General features: G+C 43.8%; 1 protein-coding gene across 1 annotated transcript in view; it reads right to left on the reverse strand.

Moving 5' to 3' along the window:
• The window catches only part of LOC146199652 (phospholipid-transporting ATPase ABCA3-like), an 86,669-nt gene that overhangs the window by 6,973 nt on the left and 60,068 nt on the right, over positions 1-19,628 (reverse strand). Inside the window, exons 19-24 of the mRNA XM_084592166.1 lie at positions 16,351-16,592; positions 14,009-14,167; positions 9,728-9,886; positions 7,561-7,742; positions 5,030-5,203; positions 3,874-4,096 (exon numbers count right to left, since the gene is read on the reverse strand). Of these exons, the coding sequence (XP_084448292.1) occupies positions 3,874-4,096; positions 5,030-5,203; positions 7,561-7,742; positions 9,728-9,886; positions 14,009-14,167; positions 16,351-16,592 (1,139 nt within the window). The remainder of the gene's footprint in view (positions 1-3,873; positions 4,097-5,029; positions 5,204-7,560; positions 7,743-9,727; positions 9,887-14,008; positions 14,168-16,350; positions 16,593-19,628) is intronic.

The raw sequence follows: 19,628 nt of genomic DNA on the forward strand, positions 1-19,628 counted from the left end.
TGGGTGCCGTGCACACGTCGCTGCGATGTCCCGGACGACGGCAGTTGAAGCAGGCTTCTGCTTTGGCGATGAATGGATGGCAGTGGTAGACCGCTCCATAGAAGCGCAGCTGTTTAGGTACTGATTTGGTATTTATGAAGGTGACCAGAATTGATTTGGTGTGGCCGAGTCGGCGTGCATCGGTGATGAGATAGGAGGGGCTTTGGTTGAACGTTTTTAGCTCTGTAAAAATTTCTTCAGAGGTCTGGTCGTAGATAGCATTATAAAGGATGCCTCGAATGGCGTTGTCCGGAGGAGCGATATACGTTTTCATTGGGTAGACTTGGTCGATTATCTTTATAGATTCTAGTTGTACATATCTGCGGGCACGGTCTTCGGCTGGCGTGCTGATAGTGAATGAATTGTGCCTGGGGTTGATTCGGATGGCGTCTTGTGTTCGCACTGCGTCTATCGGTAGCTGCAGAGCGCTGGTGACTAGAGACAGTATATAGCCCCCGTTGTGTTTACTTAGGTCGAGGCCTCCACCGGGGCGGAACACGATTTTAAGGTCTCGTGTCGGGAGCTTGGGCAACGGTGGCGGACGCTTTAGAACGGTGGAAGACTTGCCTTGCGTAGGCTGCGTTGGTGTGGCTGTGCCGGCCGGGGGCTGATGAGTCGAGCTCGTGGGGGCTTGCTGGGCAGAGAGGACATCGGGGTGAGCCATACGTCGAGCCTCCATGGCCCGGTCCCATCTTGATGCAGTATCAGTAGCCCCATCTTCAGTGCGCACCATGCCGCTGTTGGTGGGCCGTGAAGTCGGGGGAGTGAAGGGTTAGGCCTAGGCCTAATGTGGCGGTGGCCGGCTCCCAGAGCAATCTCAAAGTTTATCAGCAAATTCGGGAAGACGGACCCGAAGAGAGGGTGGACAGGTGCTTAACACCTTCATGCGTCGATTGCGGCTATTCGAAACATGAACAGTCAAGAATTCCGCACTCACGGTCGAAAATTGGAGGAGCTGATGCGAACACCAAGCGTCCGTGTCAAGCTCCAAGCCAGATCCCCCCACGAAGTCTCAATCAGGTCAATCAGGTCTTAGGCAGCGGAGGTGGCTCAGCTACAGAGCCAGTAGCAGGCCCGTGCATTTTCTTTTCCTTCTTCCTACAGCCACAACAACAACAACAACGATACCAGGCACGTGCATTTTATTTTCCTTCTTCCTACAGCCACAACAACATTTGACATGGCAGACGATTCCCAGGTGGTCGAAATTTCTCAAAGTCCTCCACTACGGGTTGTCTTTCTCTCTTTCCACTTTCACTCCAACCTTCCACCTTTCCTTACGCCGCGGTTCAGTTGCCCGTGTAAACAAGTGTGTCAGATACTGCGCCTTTCCCTTCCTGTGAACCAATATTTTTGCAGCACTACTACCCGCATTCTCCAAAAAACCCATGTCTGAAGCTCATGTCAGGCTTCCATAGAAAGTGTCACAGATACTGTGCCTTTCCTTTACTGGCAACCAATTATTAAGTAGCAAATACATCCAACTCCGGTTGGCCTGTTTCACTGACCACGAAATCCAGTTAGCCAAACTATTTTACAACGTTTGATTCGTATACAACGCGCTCGCCAATAAAAGCATTATTTTAATAAGATCGCCTCTGAAGCACATTTAATGCGTTGTCTGAAAGCATATACGCCCGGTTAACACAGTAAAATATTGGTCAATAATTGAGACACTGCGAACACAATTCTTTCAAGCGTCCTGCTGCTGCACGTTATTCCGGGATTAAGTTAAAGAGCTTGTATTGTTTTCTTATGATAATTGCTTTATAATAACAATTTAATAACAATTATAATAATATTATTTTTAAATAGTTCATAAAATTTTCATTACAGTACAATTAAGTCTCAACAAAACCACGCAGGCACTTGCACGTTCAAGCCAGATTTTGAACTTGTGCTGCATGTGGTTGGGCAGCCGCGCCACACCGCAACTGCTAACTACTTTTCAGACTACTCTACGTCGTTGCTGTTGGAAATCGCCGGGATATAGAGCGAACGCAGCCGTACACAGTCCCTGCCTGTCTGAAGACCTCTATCACACGACGCACTCTGCATGGAGCAAATGACTGTACGATGACGCTGACTGATGCGCTAAGCCGTAGTGCCGGGCGTTTTAACCACTGCACCGCCGCGGCGGGGTTATGAAACTGCTGATTTGACAGCTCTGCTCAGTAGGCTCAGCTCTGCGAAATTTTTTTTTTAGGCGAAAGTCTTTCTAGACTCATGGAACGAAATCCTGTGCGCGAGAGTTGACCGCGGAATCTGTTTTATTCCGCGAGATTAGTTCTTGTCGAGCATTCCTATCATTTATAATGGCACTATTGAACGCGCGCCAAGGAACGCCACGTGACAGGAGCGATGGTGTACCGTCCAAACTCGCATTTGCCAAAGAAACTGCGTACTCCGTTTCTGTAAACCAAGTATAATAATATGTATTTCTGCAACGAACGCCGATAAGAGGGAACCAATGAGAGGCAAATGATAGGTGAGGAAGGGTAGGCTTTCGCCATTCTCCTCTTGAGAGACATCTAACAGACCATCTAATTTTTTTTTTATTGAACTCGCACCGATGTCTCCTTATTATGAATAAAATTTTGTTGCACATTAGCACTCTTTCTTCTTCAGTGCTGGTTTCGTAAATAGCAGGTAAATATCGACCACTTGGAGTTCTTTAATCTGCGATGAGATCGCAACACACACAGGCGCCTTGAGTTTCACCTCCACCAAAAGGAGGCCGCCGCGGCCGAGATTCGATCTTATTGACTAAGGAGATCGATAACCAGCAGCCAGTATTTATCTAAATAATACCCCTTTCTCCTCATTTATCTGCCCCTTTCATTTCTGGGCCCGTTTGTAGTCAGCAGTGGAGCCCTTTTCGTCAAGTAAATTAAGCCATCGCATGTCCGCCTCAGGCAACAGTGGCCCGATGTATATAGATAGCATCGTTGTGAAACCCCAAATTGAGGGAAAGTGTCAGCTCCAGCCATAAACAAAGGTAGGCGCCGTGTTCATCATGTACGTTTCCGCCGTTTCTGAGCCAATAGGCGGATCCTTTACAGCAAGATGTCACCGAAATATAGATCAGTCCTCTCATGCAAGCTTTATTTTTTTTTTTTCAAACAATTTTTTGCCAAGATTGGAAAGGTGGCTTGAGCTCGTCTTGTGTGTTCTCCGAGCCGATATAGGTTTCTAGAATACATACTCGTTGATGACATTTGCTTAATTTTAAAGTCACTGCAACGACGCTCGACACCGGGTGCCGCTTGTCTCAGCGGTCGATAATGTCATCGGAATTGTTCCAGCGACTTTATTTTCCACCATAGACAAGCGGCGCCCTGTGTCAGGCGTCGTTGCAAGGATGCAGCATGACGGGTAGCATAGGCCCTCCAGCGGGGATTGAAACCTTTCTTATCTACTTATTTCTGGTTTAGCTATTCCGATGACTCTCTCATCGGAGCCCCGGAGTTTTAAAGGGATCGATATTCAAAACATCTACACTTGAATTAAATTGCCACCACAAAGCTTAGAGCTAAATTTCCTAACACTATTGTCTCTGTCGCCGAATCAACGTTAACATGTCCTCTAAACCTGAAGATAAATAGCACAAATTGTGTTATATTTTATATATCATAATTATCTATAAATGCAAAATACCCACATTTTGTACGTAGTGACAAAATGGAGCTAATTTCTCACCAGGCCGCGTTTAATATACTTTAGTAGAAAAAAGTGTTGGCACGCAAGAGGGGCATCAAATCTTGTTCAGGAAAAAAGCTGAATTTTTTACTAGTGAAAAAACAAAAATTCGATCTTTTTAAAAACTAGCCTTACCTCGTACGAGTGAACGAGCTCTGCCCGACGGAAGACTCTTCGCACAGTCTGGGCCACTTCGCGCTGATAGTCGAAATCTTGTTTCTTGTCCGGATACGCCTTTACCATGATGGTGTAGCCCTTGCCGAACTTCTCTTTCAGGTGAGCCAGCGAGCCGAGGCACTGGAGCTTGCCCCCTCCAAGTATAGCCATTCGGTTGCAGAGGAACTCCACATCCGACAAGCTTTGAGTGATAGAAGAGGAAAAACGTGTTGGGAAACTTAAGGGTATGACAGATTTAACGACTTTTGAAGTTCATGACTTTTGACTTGCTGATGATATTACTGACTGGCTTTCCCATCTCAGTAGTATGTCATCTTACAGCTGATTTTTAATTTTTTAAAATAATTGATAAGGCACCAACTAAACACTCTCTTAACTATTATAATCATGCAATGGCTATTTTGAGCCCTTTGACACCATTGAACACCTCTTTTTGATTTTTTTATATTTAAGTTATATTAATTAATTACAAACTCTGATTTTTTTCTAATTAGAATCATCAAGCATTGTCTTGATATTCTGAGCAGTTTGACACACATGAACGCCTTTTTCCGGTTTTCATTATCATTACATTATTTAATGAAATAATTCCGATTTCAATAAATCGTCATTGCCTATGATACATCATTCAATCATCAATCACTATAACCACAAATTACCATGATACAACCCTTATTAACCCAATTAACCCTTAATACAATGCGTCTTCATCAGGCCGACCCAGACAGTTCGTCATTCCCTTGCTGAAGCCAGCATGGCACGCCAGACAGCAATATTATCTTGCGAGCATCATCTAAAACGCAAAAGACATGAGTAGGAGGACCCCAACTAAAGAAACGAACAAACTTCTGACAGCACTGGCATGAGTCATTAAGCTGCGAGGTCTGCAATGGTGAAGTTCTATTGCACACTTGCTAATTCTACATGCTCAGCGTGTTGCCCGTGGTGATGTAGGCTCTTGAGTCGCATTTGTGCTTTTATGAGGCGGGCACTGTATTACCGAGTGCTCGCATTTTGAAACTTAGTTGAAGCCACTAAAAGTGACACTACACAAGAGCATGCATCACATGACCAAGTGGCCAAAATTTGACTCTACTAATGATCAAAAACGGACCTGTGGGAGGTGAGCACCATGGAAACCTTGGAAACGCGCTGAAGGGCGCTGATGTAGTTGACAATTCGCTTTCGCGACGTGGCTCCGATGCTAGCGTAGGGTTCGTCCAGCAGCATCACCTTCGGCATGCCTATCATGCAGATGCACAAGGACAGCTTTCGCTTGTTCCCCGCGCTGTGAAGAACACATCACAACGTTTCAGATATTTAAGCGTAGATACACGAGCATATTAAAGAGCAAGCCGGGCGGTCCTTAAATAATTTATGATGAATCTATCAAACTGTAACACCGAACAAAAAGCTCCTACAACATCGAACTTTAAGGCAAGGATGAGAAGCTTCCAATGTAGTGCATATATGATGGCTTTCTACGGTCACACCTGTTAGGCTGAGGATAGAAAACTGTTATTTAAGCAAGGCTATTGAGCTGAGGGTCTGTGTTATCCTAAATGCTGAGCTTTGATTCACAAGAATGTTTCAGTGGAGTGGTGGCTTACGATTGAAGGCCGGTTTTGTACGCGCGCAAAAGATTTCTTGCCTGGGGTAAGGTCTGTGTGCTCAGCGTAGCAGAAAATATCCTTTAGGTGGTGGAATGCTGTCGTTTAGAGATGACGATGGATAAATGAGGGTAACCGTGCTGTACATTATTACAAAGAAAGTATGTCATTCGCGAGCAAGTAGGCGAATGACACAAATACCGAATTGTGGGAGCCAGATTTGCCGCAGCAAATATAACCGAGTATTTCGCATTTCATGGATGGCATAACACTTTAGCATGAGGTTAAAAAAATAGTTCATTTAATGGACAACATAGGTGCAATGAAATGGAATAATTAAGGGGTTTGACTTCAACGCCTGGCTAAATGGAATTTCTTAAACCTAGGTGTGACATCGTGACGTGTAAGTACCGGATTGATAAAGGCGTTATCTATAGTTTGTTTAGCAATACTGGTAAACTTCCCTTTATAATCTTAGAACACGTGCAAAACTTGCTGCACGCGATTCTTATTTTTCAATCAGTTTTCGTCTAGGGGCCCGGGTGTAATCACTCTTGCCACAGGTGTATATATAGCATTATCTCACCAAATTGCAGCGTTTTCCCATATGTCACAAACTGTTGTTCAATTTGAGAAACTATTGACATTAAACTTTATGCGTAATAATTTCAGAACTCACCATTCTGCGTTGGCTGTTTCGGCCATTGATTCGCATTTCGTCTCCAAATTTACATAGCAAGGTCATGTCAGCAGCTAATCCCACATTACTAGGGTAATTGATGTTGTCAACAAATGTCAATCCAGGCGTTTGAATAGCTCATGTAAACAAAGAGTGAAATGAATCGGGAGTTTGCGTATTTTTGCCTGACTGAGGCTATATTGATTGAGCGCGAAGCCACTGTAAAAATCTTTATTTTTGCATATGACTCTTCTGCATTAAGATTCAATGATCCCTGAACTATTTTTCACATTTTGACTGAATGCACCTCTTCCTCGTTATGTATCAAGTTTATTGACAGAGTTCGCCCATGTCTTGCACATTTTATTATTGACTGGCTGATACTGCGAATAGAGTATATCGCTCAGGAACCATCAACAATATCTTTATACGTTGATGGAATTCTAAAGATTTCAAAGTTGAGACAGCGTTGGCGCTGGCAAACACTTTGTAGGAATTACACTTAGCTGTTTCCAAGAGTCCCAAAAATATTTTCAAATCCGGCGTTCCTTTTCCGGTGAAATAAGATGATGTTAGCGTTTTTGAAAGATTTATCTACATTCGAGATCACGAAGCACGATATATAAAGTGTGGCCAAGTTTTCTAGTAACCTAGAAAACCCCGACTATACGTCCAGATCTCGCAGGCGACATGCCCTGACAGCTGATTGGTCGCTGGACTGTGGGTCGAGAGACCAGATGGATTGCCGAGCTGGATGAAAATGACAGCTGGGGCAGCTCATCCCATAAATGAGGGTGAACGCGAATTGAACCCACTGGAACCGTTGCACAACCCTCCTGACCTGTATGAAGCCTCGCAGTATCGAAACAAAGCAAGAACGCGCACGAAAACAGCCCTCAGTGGTCGGAGGTTTCCTAGAATAAATTTACCAAAACAGAATAACTGTTTCCGAAGCGAATTATAAATTGACTGCCATTTAATTGTAGTGGTGATAACATAATCAGACATCATACTGTGAAAACCTCGCTCGCACACATATATACGGCATAAAGCTCACCTCACTGATAAACTTTAAATTCATTTTTAGCTCAGCTATTCGGGCTGCTCCTCGTCTAATTCTGATGTCGCTTGCGAATGAAGGTATTCATTATCTCTGAATGATTTATTCCTGATAAAAGCCCTTCTGCTGTTTCTGGAGTCGATGTTATAGTTAAGTACTGCTTGGCGTGCAGGTACTCTGGAAGCCACGAGCTCAGTGTTTACCATGCACTTACTATAGGGCTTGCATTAGGCCACACAGGAGCCACAGCGGCTGCTAGCGCCTGCCAAGCCCGCACTGTATGCGTTTGCACTTACCTGTATGTAGACACGAGGTGGTCTTTGATCTCATCCAGGTGAAAAATGTCCATGAGTGTGTCGAGGTAGTCTTTTGTAAGCGGAATTCCGCGAAGTCGTGTGTATAATAGGATCGTCTCCACCCCTGTGAGCATGTCCAAGAGACCCTCTCGCTGTGGGCAATAGCCCAGGTACCGTCGGAACTGCGAAATGCGGCGGCAGCAACATTCTCAGATGTTATATTTGGTGCAGGTAGGAGGCCATCTAGCTTCCCTTACATCCTTATCTTACGTCCGGCCCAAAGAACTGAGGCGACGTTGGGAAACTTTGTGCATAGGGCCCTGATTTCATATAGTAAGCCTCGACGTTGCCCACACCTCATGCGCATTCTTTACTTTACTTTGCAATAGAACATTTCTCCCTTCAAGAAAATACCACTGCCGTTTTTGTGGTCATTGCACAAGGGCGCAAATTTCTTCGCCCCTGCAGATGCATTTATAGCACGAGGTTAACAGTTTATTATGCACACTTTATTAAGGTTAACACTTTATTATGCCTGCATGCTTGCACCAAGGCTATTATGCCTCCATGCTTTCTAGAGTGTCCCTACAGTCTTGGTTAGGCACGTACGTTATTCCTGCGCATGAAGATGCGCACGTTGTCAGTTTCCACACCTCTCTCTCGGCATGTCAGGGTACGTGGGGTGAACTGTAGACCCTATAAAGTTAATTCAGTGTCCTCTCGCTACATTTAGTAAGGATAAATTCATCCAATACGCCGGGCACTTGTTTATACGACGCATTAACGTAATTAATTATCATGGGCCATATCTGCTACTGGAACCAACGGTGAAAAAGAATGTCGATCAGGGTGGTAACAATGGTAGTCCGTTCGGCACGTGCCTTGGCGATGGCTCCTTGGCGATTCAATTCTTCTAAACGACTTAAGCACAGCTCTATGACTGAACTTACAGAATCTATCAGCCAGACGAGGTATGGTGGTGGTCAATCGTTCTAAATCAAGTTCATGAAGTCTTTTAGGTCAGTCTATAGGTCTATAGGTGAGGGAACAACATGTAACATATTGTTGAGAAAATGCGCTTGCAAACATTAAAGTTTGCCAGGAGGGAAGCTTGGGCAAGTTGGGGACGGTTTTCTTGCAACACAGCGCTAAACAGACAGGGACACAGCGAGACTCGCGGTGTCCCTGTCTGTTTAGCGCTATGTTGCAAGTAAACATTAAACCTACGGCACTTGTTTGAATACCAGCTACTTATAAGGAGCACTGAAATATCGTCTATATAACGTACTTGCAATACGGGTAGCAATTCAGAAAAAAAAAGCCCGAAACTTAACTATTTTCATAGCCACAACATCGCGACCGAACATGCCATTTGGACTGCCATGTTTTCGTTCCAACATTGTCTGCTCGAATTAAAATGCGATCGAACACAGATCTGTTCGCCTTGAAAGCAGGCACGTAGTCTGACATCCGTATAAAGGTGATTTACTGCTGTTTATTGCATGTGGTGCTTTGAGAGTGCGCTTCATGCATATTACGAAAAAACACCATTGCATTTCCCTTTAAGCATTTTGCAGCACAGTGAATTGATATGCATGTCCAACGTTCCAAAAGACCGCACTTGGTGCTGGCGGAGGCATGAACACTTATATGCTTGCGAAATTTTCAATCTATGTTTGCACAGCCAATCACTGCAGCCGCAGAGTTCTACCTCACCCATAAAGTAAATCCCAGTTCATTACTAGCATACAATGACCATGAAGGTATCATTAGTGTTCTACATAAGTGCGGCTATCTTCAAGAACAGACAATGGAGCTCACCAAAATAGAAAACCACAAGAACACGAAGTTACAGGCCAAGGTAACTTCACGACAAGCTTCGACACAGTGGAGAGACGCAAGAGACTAGTGCGGGGTCTCGTGTCCTTTCTCTGTTTTCTCCACGGTGTCCGTAGCATTGTCCCCTTTCATGTTGTCCTAAGTTCATATTTAAATAAAAGACTAGACCGTTTTAGGACGTTCCTCACGGATGTCACCAAGAACTACTTTCTCTCCGCAAATAATCGGTTCCACTGAACAATCACGCATTACAATACTCAGTTGTACTGCCTTCGCCAGTACAAATGATGTGGCCTAAAGGTGCCGCTGGTGAGATGAGCTAGCTTACCTGGACTCCATCTTGAACGACGGAGAATGCGGCAATGAACGCGTCCCCGCCATGTGGAAGAATCTGACCGGTGAGTATCTTAAATGTGGTCGTTTTCCCCGCACCGTTCACGCCCAAGAGGCCAAAACACTCTCCTGAACGCAGCGTGAAGCTCAAGCCCTGCGTCGGTGAGGACATGCTCGGGTGACGTTATGCGGTTCGCTTTGATCACGCTTTCTTACTCTATAATAAAACCTAGAAATAAAGATAGGAAAGCGCAAGAAAAAAAATGAGCACAATACCTCACAGCGGAAGGAAGGTTGCACTGATCATATTCTTGGTGACAGCGGCACGGTATCTAGTTCCGCTATTTTTAAAACGTAGAATACATGCCTCCAAGCTACCTTAAACGTTTTAATATATACCGAAGTACGTTACATTGAAGCGTGATGCCGCTAGAACCACATTTTTTACAACTTTATGCTTTAAGTATGGGTGATTTTGTATTGGTTTCAATGGGAATATGCAAGAAACTAAGAAATTACCGAGTTTATAGCGAAAATGTTATCACAATTTTAGATAATCGAAAACATATTGGCCAATTAAAACGTGTTATTTTGGTGTGTGGTAGCGATACGTTACTCCCTCGTTGAAATAAAAAGAGCGAGAAGTACGGAAACAGCCCTGTTAATATGCGTACGGACGCCGTAACGACAATGCTCCCAAAAGAGTACGGAACGGCGAATGAGACTGAGCGAAAACAATCAAGTAGGCTAACAATGTTTGGATGCGGCCAAGCCTGTCAAACCGCAATCATGGAAACGACATTTTTGGAAATGGCAGTTTCAGAAAGACAATAAGGCGATGTATATACTGAACTCAGTTTTGTATTCGCGTATGCTGCCCATTTTTATTACGTCCAAGTTTAAGCCGCTCCCTCACTCATGATTCTGTCTGTCCAGGAGCGGAAATCAAAGAATATAACAACCGTCCTAATATCTAGATAGATTGCAGGTGCACCTAAATTTATTAACGCCATTTCTGAATCATAAATGACATATAACTTTCAAAAATATATCCAGAATACCTACCAAAGCTTTCCGTCTCTACTACATGCGCTGTTATTGCTGCAGACATTGAGGCATGGAAGAACGCCTGACACTGATGTTTGAAATCATGCTAGACATAGTTTTGGTAACACTTAGGATCTACCTTTAAGGGTAAGACGGGACATAGTTAATGGCTCAATCTGCAGCTCCCCTTGGGGACCCTCCTTCATGCATACTTCAATATGCATTTAGGCACACCTGCGTTTAAGCACACCAGTCATAATTTCAGCTCGGAGTTCACATTTCACGCTGTTTCGAATTCCGCTGTACGCTTGCCAGTTGGCGCTTCCAAGCACCACACCAATAATATTTTAAGCAGTCGGGTCAAATTTATGTTGGTTAAAATTACTGATCTGATATAAGACTGCGAAGTGGTGCTTGCTCTGCTAACTAGCTTACAGTCGTTAGCGACAACATTGTATGAAAGATTGCGTGGCATACTCGTAGATATAAAGTCTCGCTTTAACCAACTCATCCTAACGTGTCTATATGACTTAGGGGCTGCGCTTCTGTCTGAAGTGACAAAGGGCCCTCGTGTTAAATTTTCCACTGAGCGGTCAAAGAGGTCTCTTTTAAGTTAAAGAGTCATTGACCTTTAAATCTCTCAAATCTATGTGGGACGTCACAACCCTCTCAACCAATTTTGGTTCATGTGAAACGGCGGTAGTGGGTTGTTCGCCCAATGGGGCGTTAACAAATATTGCACCAAGTTAGGAATCTCTTCAGTAAAATGGCAAGTTGAGCGAGTTGGTACATAATTAAGCAAAAACAGCGCAGCACCGGAGACAAGAGAGTAGAAAGAAGGCGGGACCAGCCCTGACTGAAGATTTTATTGAAAAGAACACAAATATATACTTATTTCACAGCCAAAAGCATGCATGGGCAGAACTAACAGCACTGATACCTGTAAACGTGAAACTTAACAATCAAGATACCGCAGTTGACAGTCATGAATGAGAACAGATGGGGTGCTAACACATGTGTCGTGGTTTTTGTGAATGTGAAATACCTCGCTGATTTCCCTAGTTAATTTATTGCGGTGCTTGTACAAAATCCTGGTATCATTAGAGAGCGGACTACATGGATCTGCGTTAGAATTAGGAGGGTTGCGGCAAGAGGAGCTGCCCAGGTGCGTTGTTGAACGTGTCGAGGCTTTAAAGAAAAGCGAAGGCGGCTCTGTGAGGAAGTGGACTCTTTCGCCGTTGGTTAATTTTATGAAGTCTGAAAAGCTGCGTGTAATGGTTTCCGATAAGGAAGGTTTTTTTGTTGTGTTGCGAGAAAAGTTGTTTAATGAGAAAACCTTGGAAACCATCACAAAAGCTTTAATCCTCTGCGTACGAGCGTGAAAAGACAAAGGCACGAAGCTTCGCAAATTTTTTTAGGAAGCCTTCACTTCTTGGTTAAGAATGCACAAAGGGATTGTCTGGATTTACTCTTTTCGGCAAAAACCCAGAAACCGATATTCCGTTCCGTTTTATTGTTACTGAACTCGCTATTTGGCAACATCAGGTGTCAAGTTTTCTAAAAAAAAAAAAGAGCCTGTGTTCGTTGGCAATAGACGATCTATTTATGGTGTGTAATTCTGTGGCTGTCGTTGAGTGTTTGAAATGCCAGAAACATGGTTTGTGTAATATGTTTAGCATTGATGCGCAGGACGTATTTTATTGTTTATCGCATGATACTCTTCAGCGATGTGTGAGCGAATGCATAAGTCAAGGCACCAATGAAGAAGGATTCATTTCGATAAGCGGAATCTCGGTCGGAACCTTTTTAGAGCTGCTGTCCTTTTATCTGACAGCTACGGTTGTTGAATGGCAGGGCAGACGGTTTACCCAAAGATCCGGGGTATATATTGCGTCGAAAGTAGCTCCGGGTTTGAGTAATATATTTCTCAGTTACGTTAACAAGTCTATTAAGGATAACTTGGGCTCCCGAACAATAAAGATCTTAAGGCATGTAGATCATTATTTGGATTGTGTGGGCCACGGTGACCTTCAGGAACGGTTAGATGAGATTTTAAAGGTTTTTCAGGATTGCGGAGAAGGCTTAAACTTCACTTTTGAAACTCCGGGTAGCTGCAATTCCTGGACACAAGATTGGTATTACAGCAGGACCACGTTTGTTGGTTTTTCCTACAGAGGTCGAAAAAGTCCTTGCTCAGTTACCGTTCTGGGCATTCCAAGGCAGTCAAAACTGGTCTAGCTGTTTCTTGCCTAGCGTCTTCGATTGATAAATCACGTGTGCATGCACTCGGCCAGAGTTTTAACCATCAAGTTCACAGGCTCAGGCAGCAGGATTTCCTGATGAAACCATATTACTAGCATTGAATAAGATAAATAAAAAGGTAAAAATATCCCAGAGGCATGAAGCACCCGAACCTCAAAGTAAAGAGAAAAAGAAAATAGCTGGGTCCTGCCCTAGGTTCACCGGCTGTCCCATCGTTTAAAGCAGGTAGGCCGCAGATATGGTGCAGAGGTACTCTTTTCTGCCCCTAATAAGCAAGACCAAATATGTGCCATGGTGGATAGGATAGCCCAGGAAGAAAAAGAACCAAGACCGAAAAGAGATAAATCTAAAAAAAAAATGTCAGATAAATCATGACATGAAGTTTGTCCCCTGTGCCACGGGCGCAGTGTGTGATGTTCCCTTTAGCTGTGGAAAAAGATATATAGGCCAGACGGGCAGGTGCGTGAATACCCGCATACGTGAGCACAGCGCTTCTTTAGAAGGGGCCCCTTTTTCTAACTTGGTCTTGCACTACAGAGAATGCAGCCGTAACCCTCCTAGTTCTAACGCAGATCCATGTAGTCCGCTCTTTAATGATACCAGGATTCTGTACAAGCATCGCGATAAATTAACCAGGCAAATCAGCGAGGCATTTCACATTCACAAAAACCGCGACAGATGTGTTAGCACCCCATCTGTTCTCATTCATGACTGTGAACTGCGGTATTTTGATTGTTAAGTTTCACGTTTAAAGGTATCAGTGCTGTCAGTTCTGCCCATGCGTGCTCTCGGTTGTGAATAGAGTATTTGTGTTCTTTTGAATAAAATCTTCAGTTGCTAGTCAGTGCTCGTCCCGTCTTCTTTTTACTTTCTTGTCTCCGTTGTTGCACTGTTTCTTTGGTTAATTAGGAATCTCTTCACGAACAATTTTTTCCGGACTCTTTCCCATATCATGTTAGCGGCTTGCCTGTAGAACTATGTTGGTTTCGGTGTAGCCGTAGGCCTTTTTCAGGCGGCACACAATCATTGCCGGTATTAAATTTTCGGGCGGCGGCAGTTGCTGGTAGACGAGGTCCGTCACTAGTTTGTCCTCTTTAACTACGTCCGTGTCCTCGTGCTTGGCTGCCTGAAGAAACAGAACGACTTTGGTGTTAACAAAATTTGTACCTCAACAAGCCGGGAAGACTTCCTACACGCAACGCCATATAAAAACGCTGTACTACATGAAACCATGCTGGGGCCGCACATCGCGTTATGTGGAGCTGCGGAAAAGTTTACGTAGTCATAACGGTACTAATAAACTTCTTGAGAGGAGGTTGCTGCGAGGAGCAAAAAAGCCGGCAGCATCGAAAGCCACCGTGTATGTATGTATGTATGTATGTATGTATGTATGTATGTATGTATGTATGTATGTATGTATGTATGTATGTATGTATGTATGTATGTATGTATGTATGTATGTATGTATGTATGTATGTATGTATGTATGTATGTATGTATGTATGTATGTATGTATGTATGTATGTATGTATGTATGTATGTATGTATGTATGTATGTATGTAGGTATGTATGTATGTATGTATGTATGTATGCATGCATGTATGTATGTATGTATGTATGTATGTATGTATGTATGTATGTATGTATGTATGTATGTATGTATGTATGTATGTATGTATGTATGTATGTATGTATGTATGTATGTATGTATGTATGTATGTATGTATGTATGTATGTATGTATGTATGTATGTATGTATGTATGTATGTATGTATGTATGTGTGTGTGTGTGTGTATGTATGTATGTATGTATGTATGTATGTATGTATGTATGTATGTATGTATGTATGTATGTATGTATGTATGTATGTATGTATGTATGTATGTATGTATGTATGTATGTATGTATGTATGTATGTATGTATGTATGTATGTATGTATGTATGTATATATGCATGCATGCAGCATGTATGTATGTATGTATGTATGCATGTATGTATGTATGTATGTATGTATGTATGTATGTATGTATGTATGTATGTATGTATGTATGTATGTATGTATGTATGTATGTATGCATGTGAAGGGATGGGATGGGATGGGACGGACGGACGGATGGATGGATGGATGGATGGATGGATGGATGGATGACGGACAGACGGAGGAATGGGATGGATGTTTCGACGAGTGGATATATGGATGGATGGATGGGTCATGATGGGTAGAACTTAGGCCAGCAGTCGTTTTTTGCGCTGTTTTACCACGTCTCGTTCGTATCCAAACCAACTCGCCCAGTTTTCTGTCTTCCGGCAGTCTATTGGCCTTGAGCGCCGTCACTGCAGAAATCTCCTAAACAATTATCATGGTTTGCAGCACATGCTGGGGTCCTTAAGACCTCGGCTTTCTACAGGAGGGTATCTCACTGTAGCGCCTTTTAATGCTCAAGTCCCAGCAACAATACCACAGCCGTATAGCAACGATAGACCCAATACTATTATAGTCATAAGCGATCACAAAAATGCTACCAATTTCACTATTTGGTATATTTTAAAACTCCATTAATATGGAAAATGAACGAACACTATACACTTCTCATTCCATGCACTTTATCACGTCTCAGTAGTACTTATTTCTGCGGGGATTTTAGGGTCATAATTACAATGAGAATCTCCTAAAAACCTAGGATTACAGTAGTGCATTTCGGCAAGCTAATAGGTTAATATTAAGGCGGAAACTTGGGCGAGTTGGAAAGCATTTGACGAAGGACCCGGTGACCTAAACAGCGTACCCTGCACACCGATCCTTCAGAACACGCGCGTACTGGCAACAAATAAGGCTCAATCAGAAAGGGAAATTGTCGAAGCCCTGTGTATAAATAAGGAAGGCCAAAACTGTGTCAGCACTCCATCTCTGTATCTATCTGGTGAAGAGCTATCGTACCTTAAGCGTGGCACCCTCACTACGCATTTGTGATGACCATTTTGAGATCGTATATATGACATGTTGCTTCAATAAACGACAGTTGACTAGCGTCCGTCCTGTTCTTATGTGTTCCTCCTTCGCCTAATGTCTCTTGTGTGGTAAAGAAGCGCTAGAAAATATGATCTCTAATAGGTTCATGATATTCACGGAAGCAGCCTTAATAAAAAGGAGAAAAGGTGAGCAGACAAGCTAGACTATATTATTCGGAAATAGTCAGGCAGCATGAAATTGCAATAATTTAGAAATAAGGACATTGTTTCGAACACAACTGACAAGCTACTCTCAGCACACCACAAAGTTTCTCACATTCGGGGATGTGAACCTACCTTAGCTTTTCCCGCTCTTAGGCCGTGAGCAGCCGGTTGCATGTGAACGTTGAATTCGTTTTGTGAATCTGGCGCGGTCAAATGTCGATAAATTTGGCGCAGCCAGTAGCGTTCCCCAATGAGAATCAGAATGAAGAGCAGAGGGCCCTCTACAAACAGCGTGGCCACCTCAAAGAAGGCTGAGTAGGGGTGTACGTCCAGCGGGCCGATTGCATACATCGACGGATCAGGTTCCGTCACGTCTGCAAAGACATTAAAAGCGTATACAAGTATTGTCTTTATAGCAGTATACAGACCATTCAAAGAAATTTGCAACATTCTTATATCAATGTTTGACAACCTTAATTTTAAGCCCGGTCGGAAGAAAGTACAGATAATTTTCGTCGCTACAAAATGATTTCTGTGTGGTTTTTAATAGTGAAGCTGTTGTGGCAACAGAAGATTCTGCAGAAACATCAGAGGTAAAAATTACTGCTGAACTAGGCACAATTACTACAAAGCATTTAAGTGTCAGAAGTTATGACAGAAAACAAGATATTTTATTAGTACTGTTTTATCCTTTTTCACTGCTGGCCGTCGTCTACATGAAATTACTAGTAGGGCCTGCAGGAAAATAAAGAATCCTGATATAACGCCGAATTTCTTCTGTGCCAGGTATAGTACTGGTTGACAACGGTACTCATTTATTCACCTGTGTAGAGCGCAACATTAGAAAGAATGGCGGATAAAGCTATTACGTGACAACTAGTTAAAATCAATAATTGAAAGAAACATCGAAGGCAAGCTCAAATGCTCGTGAAGATGCCCTAAAGAAGAAATAGGGAAATAAATGGATCTAGGGCGCTAATATAGCCCATTAATTGCATGTATATTGCAAAATTAAGCGCATCTTGTAGATGCAGTGTGTTTATTCATATTATTAATTGCTAGTAAAATGCTTTTAGTGATGGCTCGACGGGATCTATATACTTAATCTTTTCTTTTACTCGTTACGCGAATTATTCTTTTTTTTTCGCAAAAAGAGGAACAAATGCAGAGAGTGTTAACGATAGCAAAATGAATATTTCTTCTAATCGAACACCTTGAGTCATTAATGACGTACGTTTCCCTCCAAGCTGGGGTATACTCGCTCATACATTTGCTATATGCGACTAATTTGTCAGCCTGTGATCAAAAATTCCTATTTAGGCATAATACGACATCGTTTCGATAGTTTTATATTACACTCATTTTTGAGAAGCGCGCGAATAATTTTGTGCTATGCTGGGAGCGGAAAGTGCCTTTAGTACACATCAATATTATTTACTCCAGGCAAACCACTAGATCAAAGTGCGAATTGCATTTACACCGCTCAAACTTTGTTTGAATAATTAAAGCCTATTCTCCAGTATGGACACACAGGAAAAGGGCAGATTACGATATTCGCCAATGCGAAATTTAAGCGTGTTTCTTCAGAAATTTTGGTTTGAGCACATGCCAAAAAGGATTAACGTCCCAAATCGACCTATTTTATATAATCACCCTTTGTCTGACACCCTTTTCCCAGTTCGTGATTGCTGTAAAGGACGCCGGTGATCAAAGTGGCAGATGTTTTTAAGGGCAGAACCAACGCCTGGCTTCGAATGGCGATGTGTATACACGAGTTACGACAGGTCGTCACAAAAGTGGGAGTAGTCGCTGCGCCACATCTGCCTTGACTCGGACCACGCGTGGGCTGCAGGAGCGTGTTTATTGCTTGCGCGCTGATATTTCATCACGACACATTACGCATTAGACGGCGCAAAATGCATGCTATCTCTTTAAGCCTAACCCTCATCGTAATCTCCTGAACTTACTACTGTGCACTTCCGTGTTTCCCTCTTCTGCCACTGTTCTCCTCTCTCTTCAGCTGGTTTACACTCCTCAGTATTTTATTCTAGTCCTTGTGTTGTGCCATTTCTCCGTTCTCGCCTTAAATCTACGATTGAAATTATTCACATCTCTGCTACCTCTCGTAACAGAACCGTTTGGGCACTGCTGGGAACTAATCCCAGCCTCCTCTTTCCGGTAACCACCCTTCAACCTCCTCGTTGCGCCCAACTTCCGGCTGCGCATTCCTCTGTTCTAATTATACCTCTACCACTAAGGCCATTTTCGCCTCTCATACTCTCTCCACCTCCCGGAAACGTGGAAGGAGATTTCCAACTGTCCACTTTGCATCCAGCTAGTCATCACAGGTGGTAGTCATCACAGGTTGTAACTTCGCCTGTGCAGGACGCAAAGTTTAGGTCATGACTCGGCTAAGAGGCCCTTAAAGAACTTAACGCTGTCGTTGACCAGACTGTCCGAAGCATCTGTATTCTGGAGGATCAAGGCAGGTTGCGGGAGCCAGAGAAGAAGTCCAGCTTGGGCAGTGCAAAGTGTTACAGGGTACAGTTGCCCACCGGTTACGTCGACGCTGACGGCCCTAAAGAAAGACCGAAGATCACAATGCCGTGAAAAGGCTTTCTCAGGGATATACGTTAAGCACTCGTGCAGATCGGGGTTCGGGAACCTAGGCTTAACCGTAGTGGAACCATGAGGAGCCGATACAACGAAGCAGGAGCAGCCAGCAACGAGAGGCAACGAAAAGCGTTTTATACAACTTTTTACATGATGGGGCAAGTACAAGTTGAATGAAGAAAACCGAGCTCTCTCTGGTCCGTTAAATTATGGTCTGTTATCCTCAGATGCCTAGCTGGGGAAACAGTTTATCTTCGTAGTCCAATCAGTGAGGACAAGAGTTACTCGAGGTGCCGCCCACAGTCGAGGGTGGTGCTCGAACCTCCTCTCACATCTTTCAGTGGCGAGGGCACACTTCTCCGGTGTCAATGACGATCTTGTGCTTGAGGCAGAGGTTTTGTAACAAGGCGAAATACGCCGAGAAGTTGTCCATTGTCGGAGATCATTTTCCCACCAGTATTACCCAGAAGGTCGCCCGCTTGCCTTGAGAAATCGGCGAGCGGGGTCGGTGCTGCTCGGCAAAGCGCCTCTGATCCTTCCAACACAAGGAAAGGTTCCCTGTTGACACCGCTGTGGGCTCCAATAGGGTTTAAGGCCCCGAAAAGGCAGCTCGTCTCGTCCCGAAAGGAGGGGGGGGGGGGGGGGGAGGATTGGCCACCGCAGCCTCCGACAAAATGTCGCTCCGTCGCTTCGCTGTCTTTGGCGGTGGTCACTCGCCGGTGTCCGCTGGGCCCGTTTCTGTTTTCAGTTGGTGGAAAATCCGCGCTAACCTGGGCCGGAGCCCCAGTCGCAACAAT

This window comes from Amblyomma maculatum, chromosome 2 (genome assembly GCF_055883805.1).
Source record: "Amblyomma maculatum isolate TAMU_Amacu chromosome 2, ASM5588380v1, whole genome shotgun sequence".
Lineage (NCBI taxonomy): Eukaryota > Metazoa > Arthropoda > Arachnida > Ixodida > Ixodidae > Amblyomma > Amblyomma maculatum.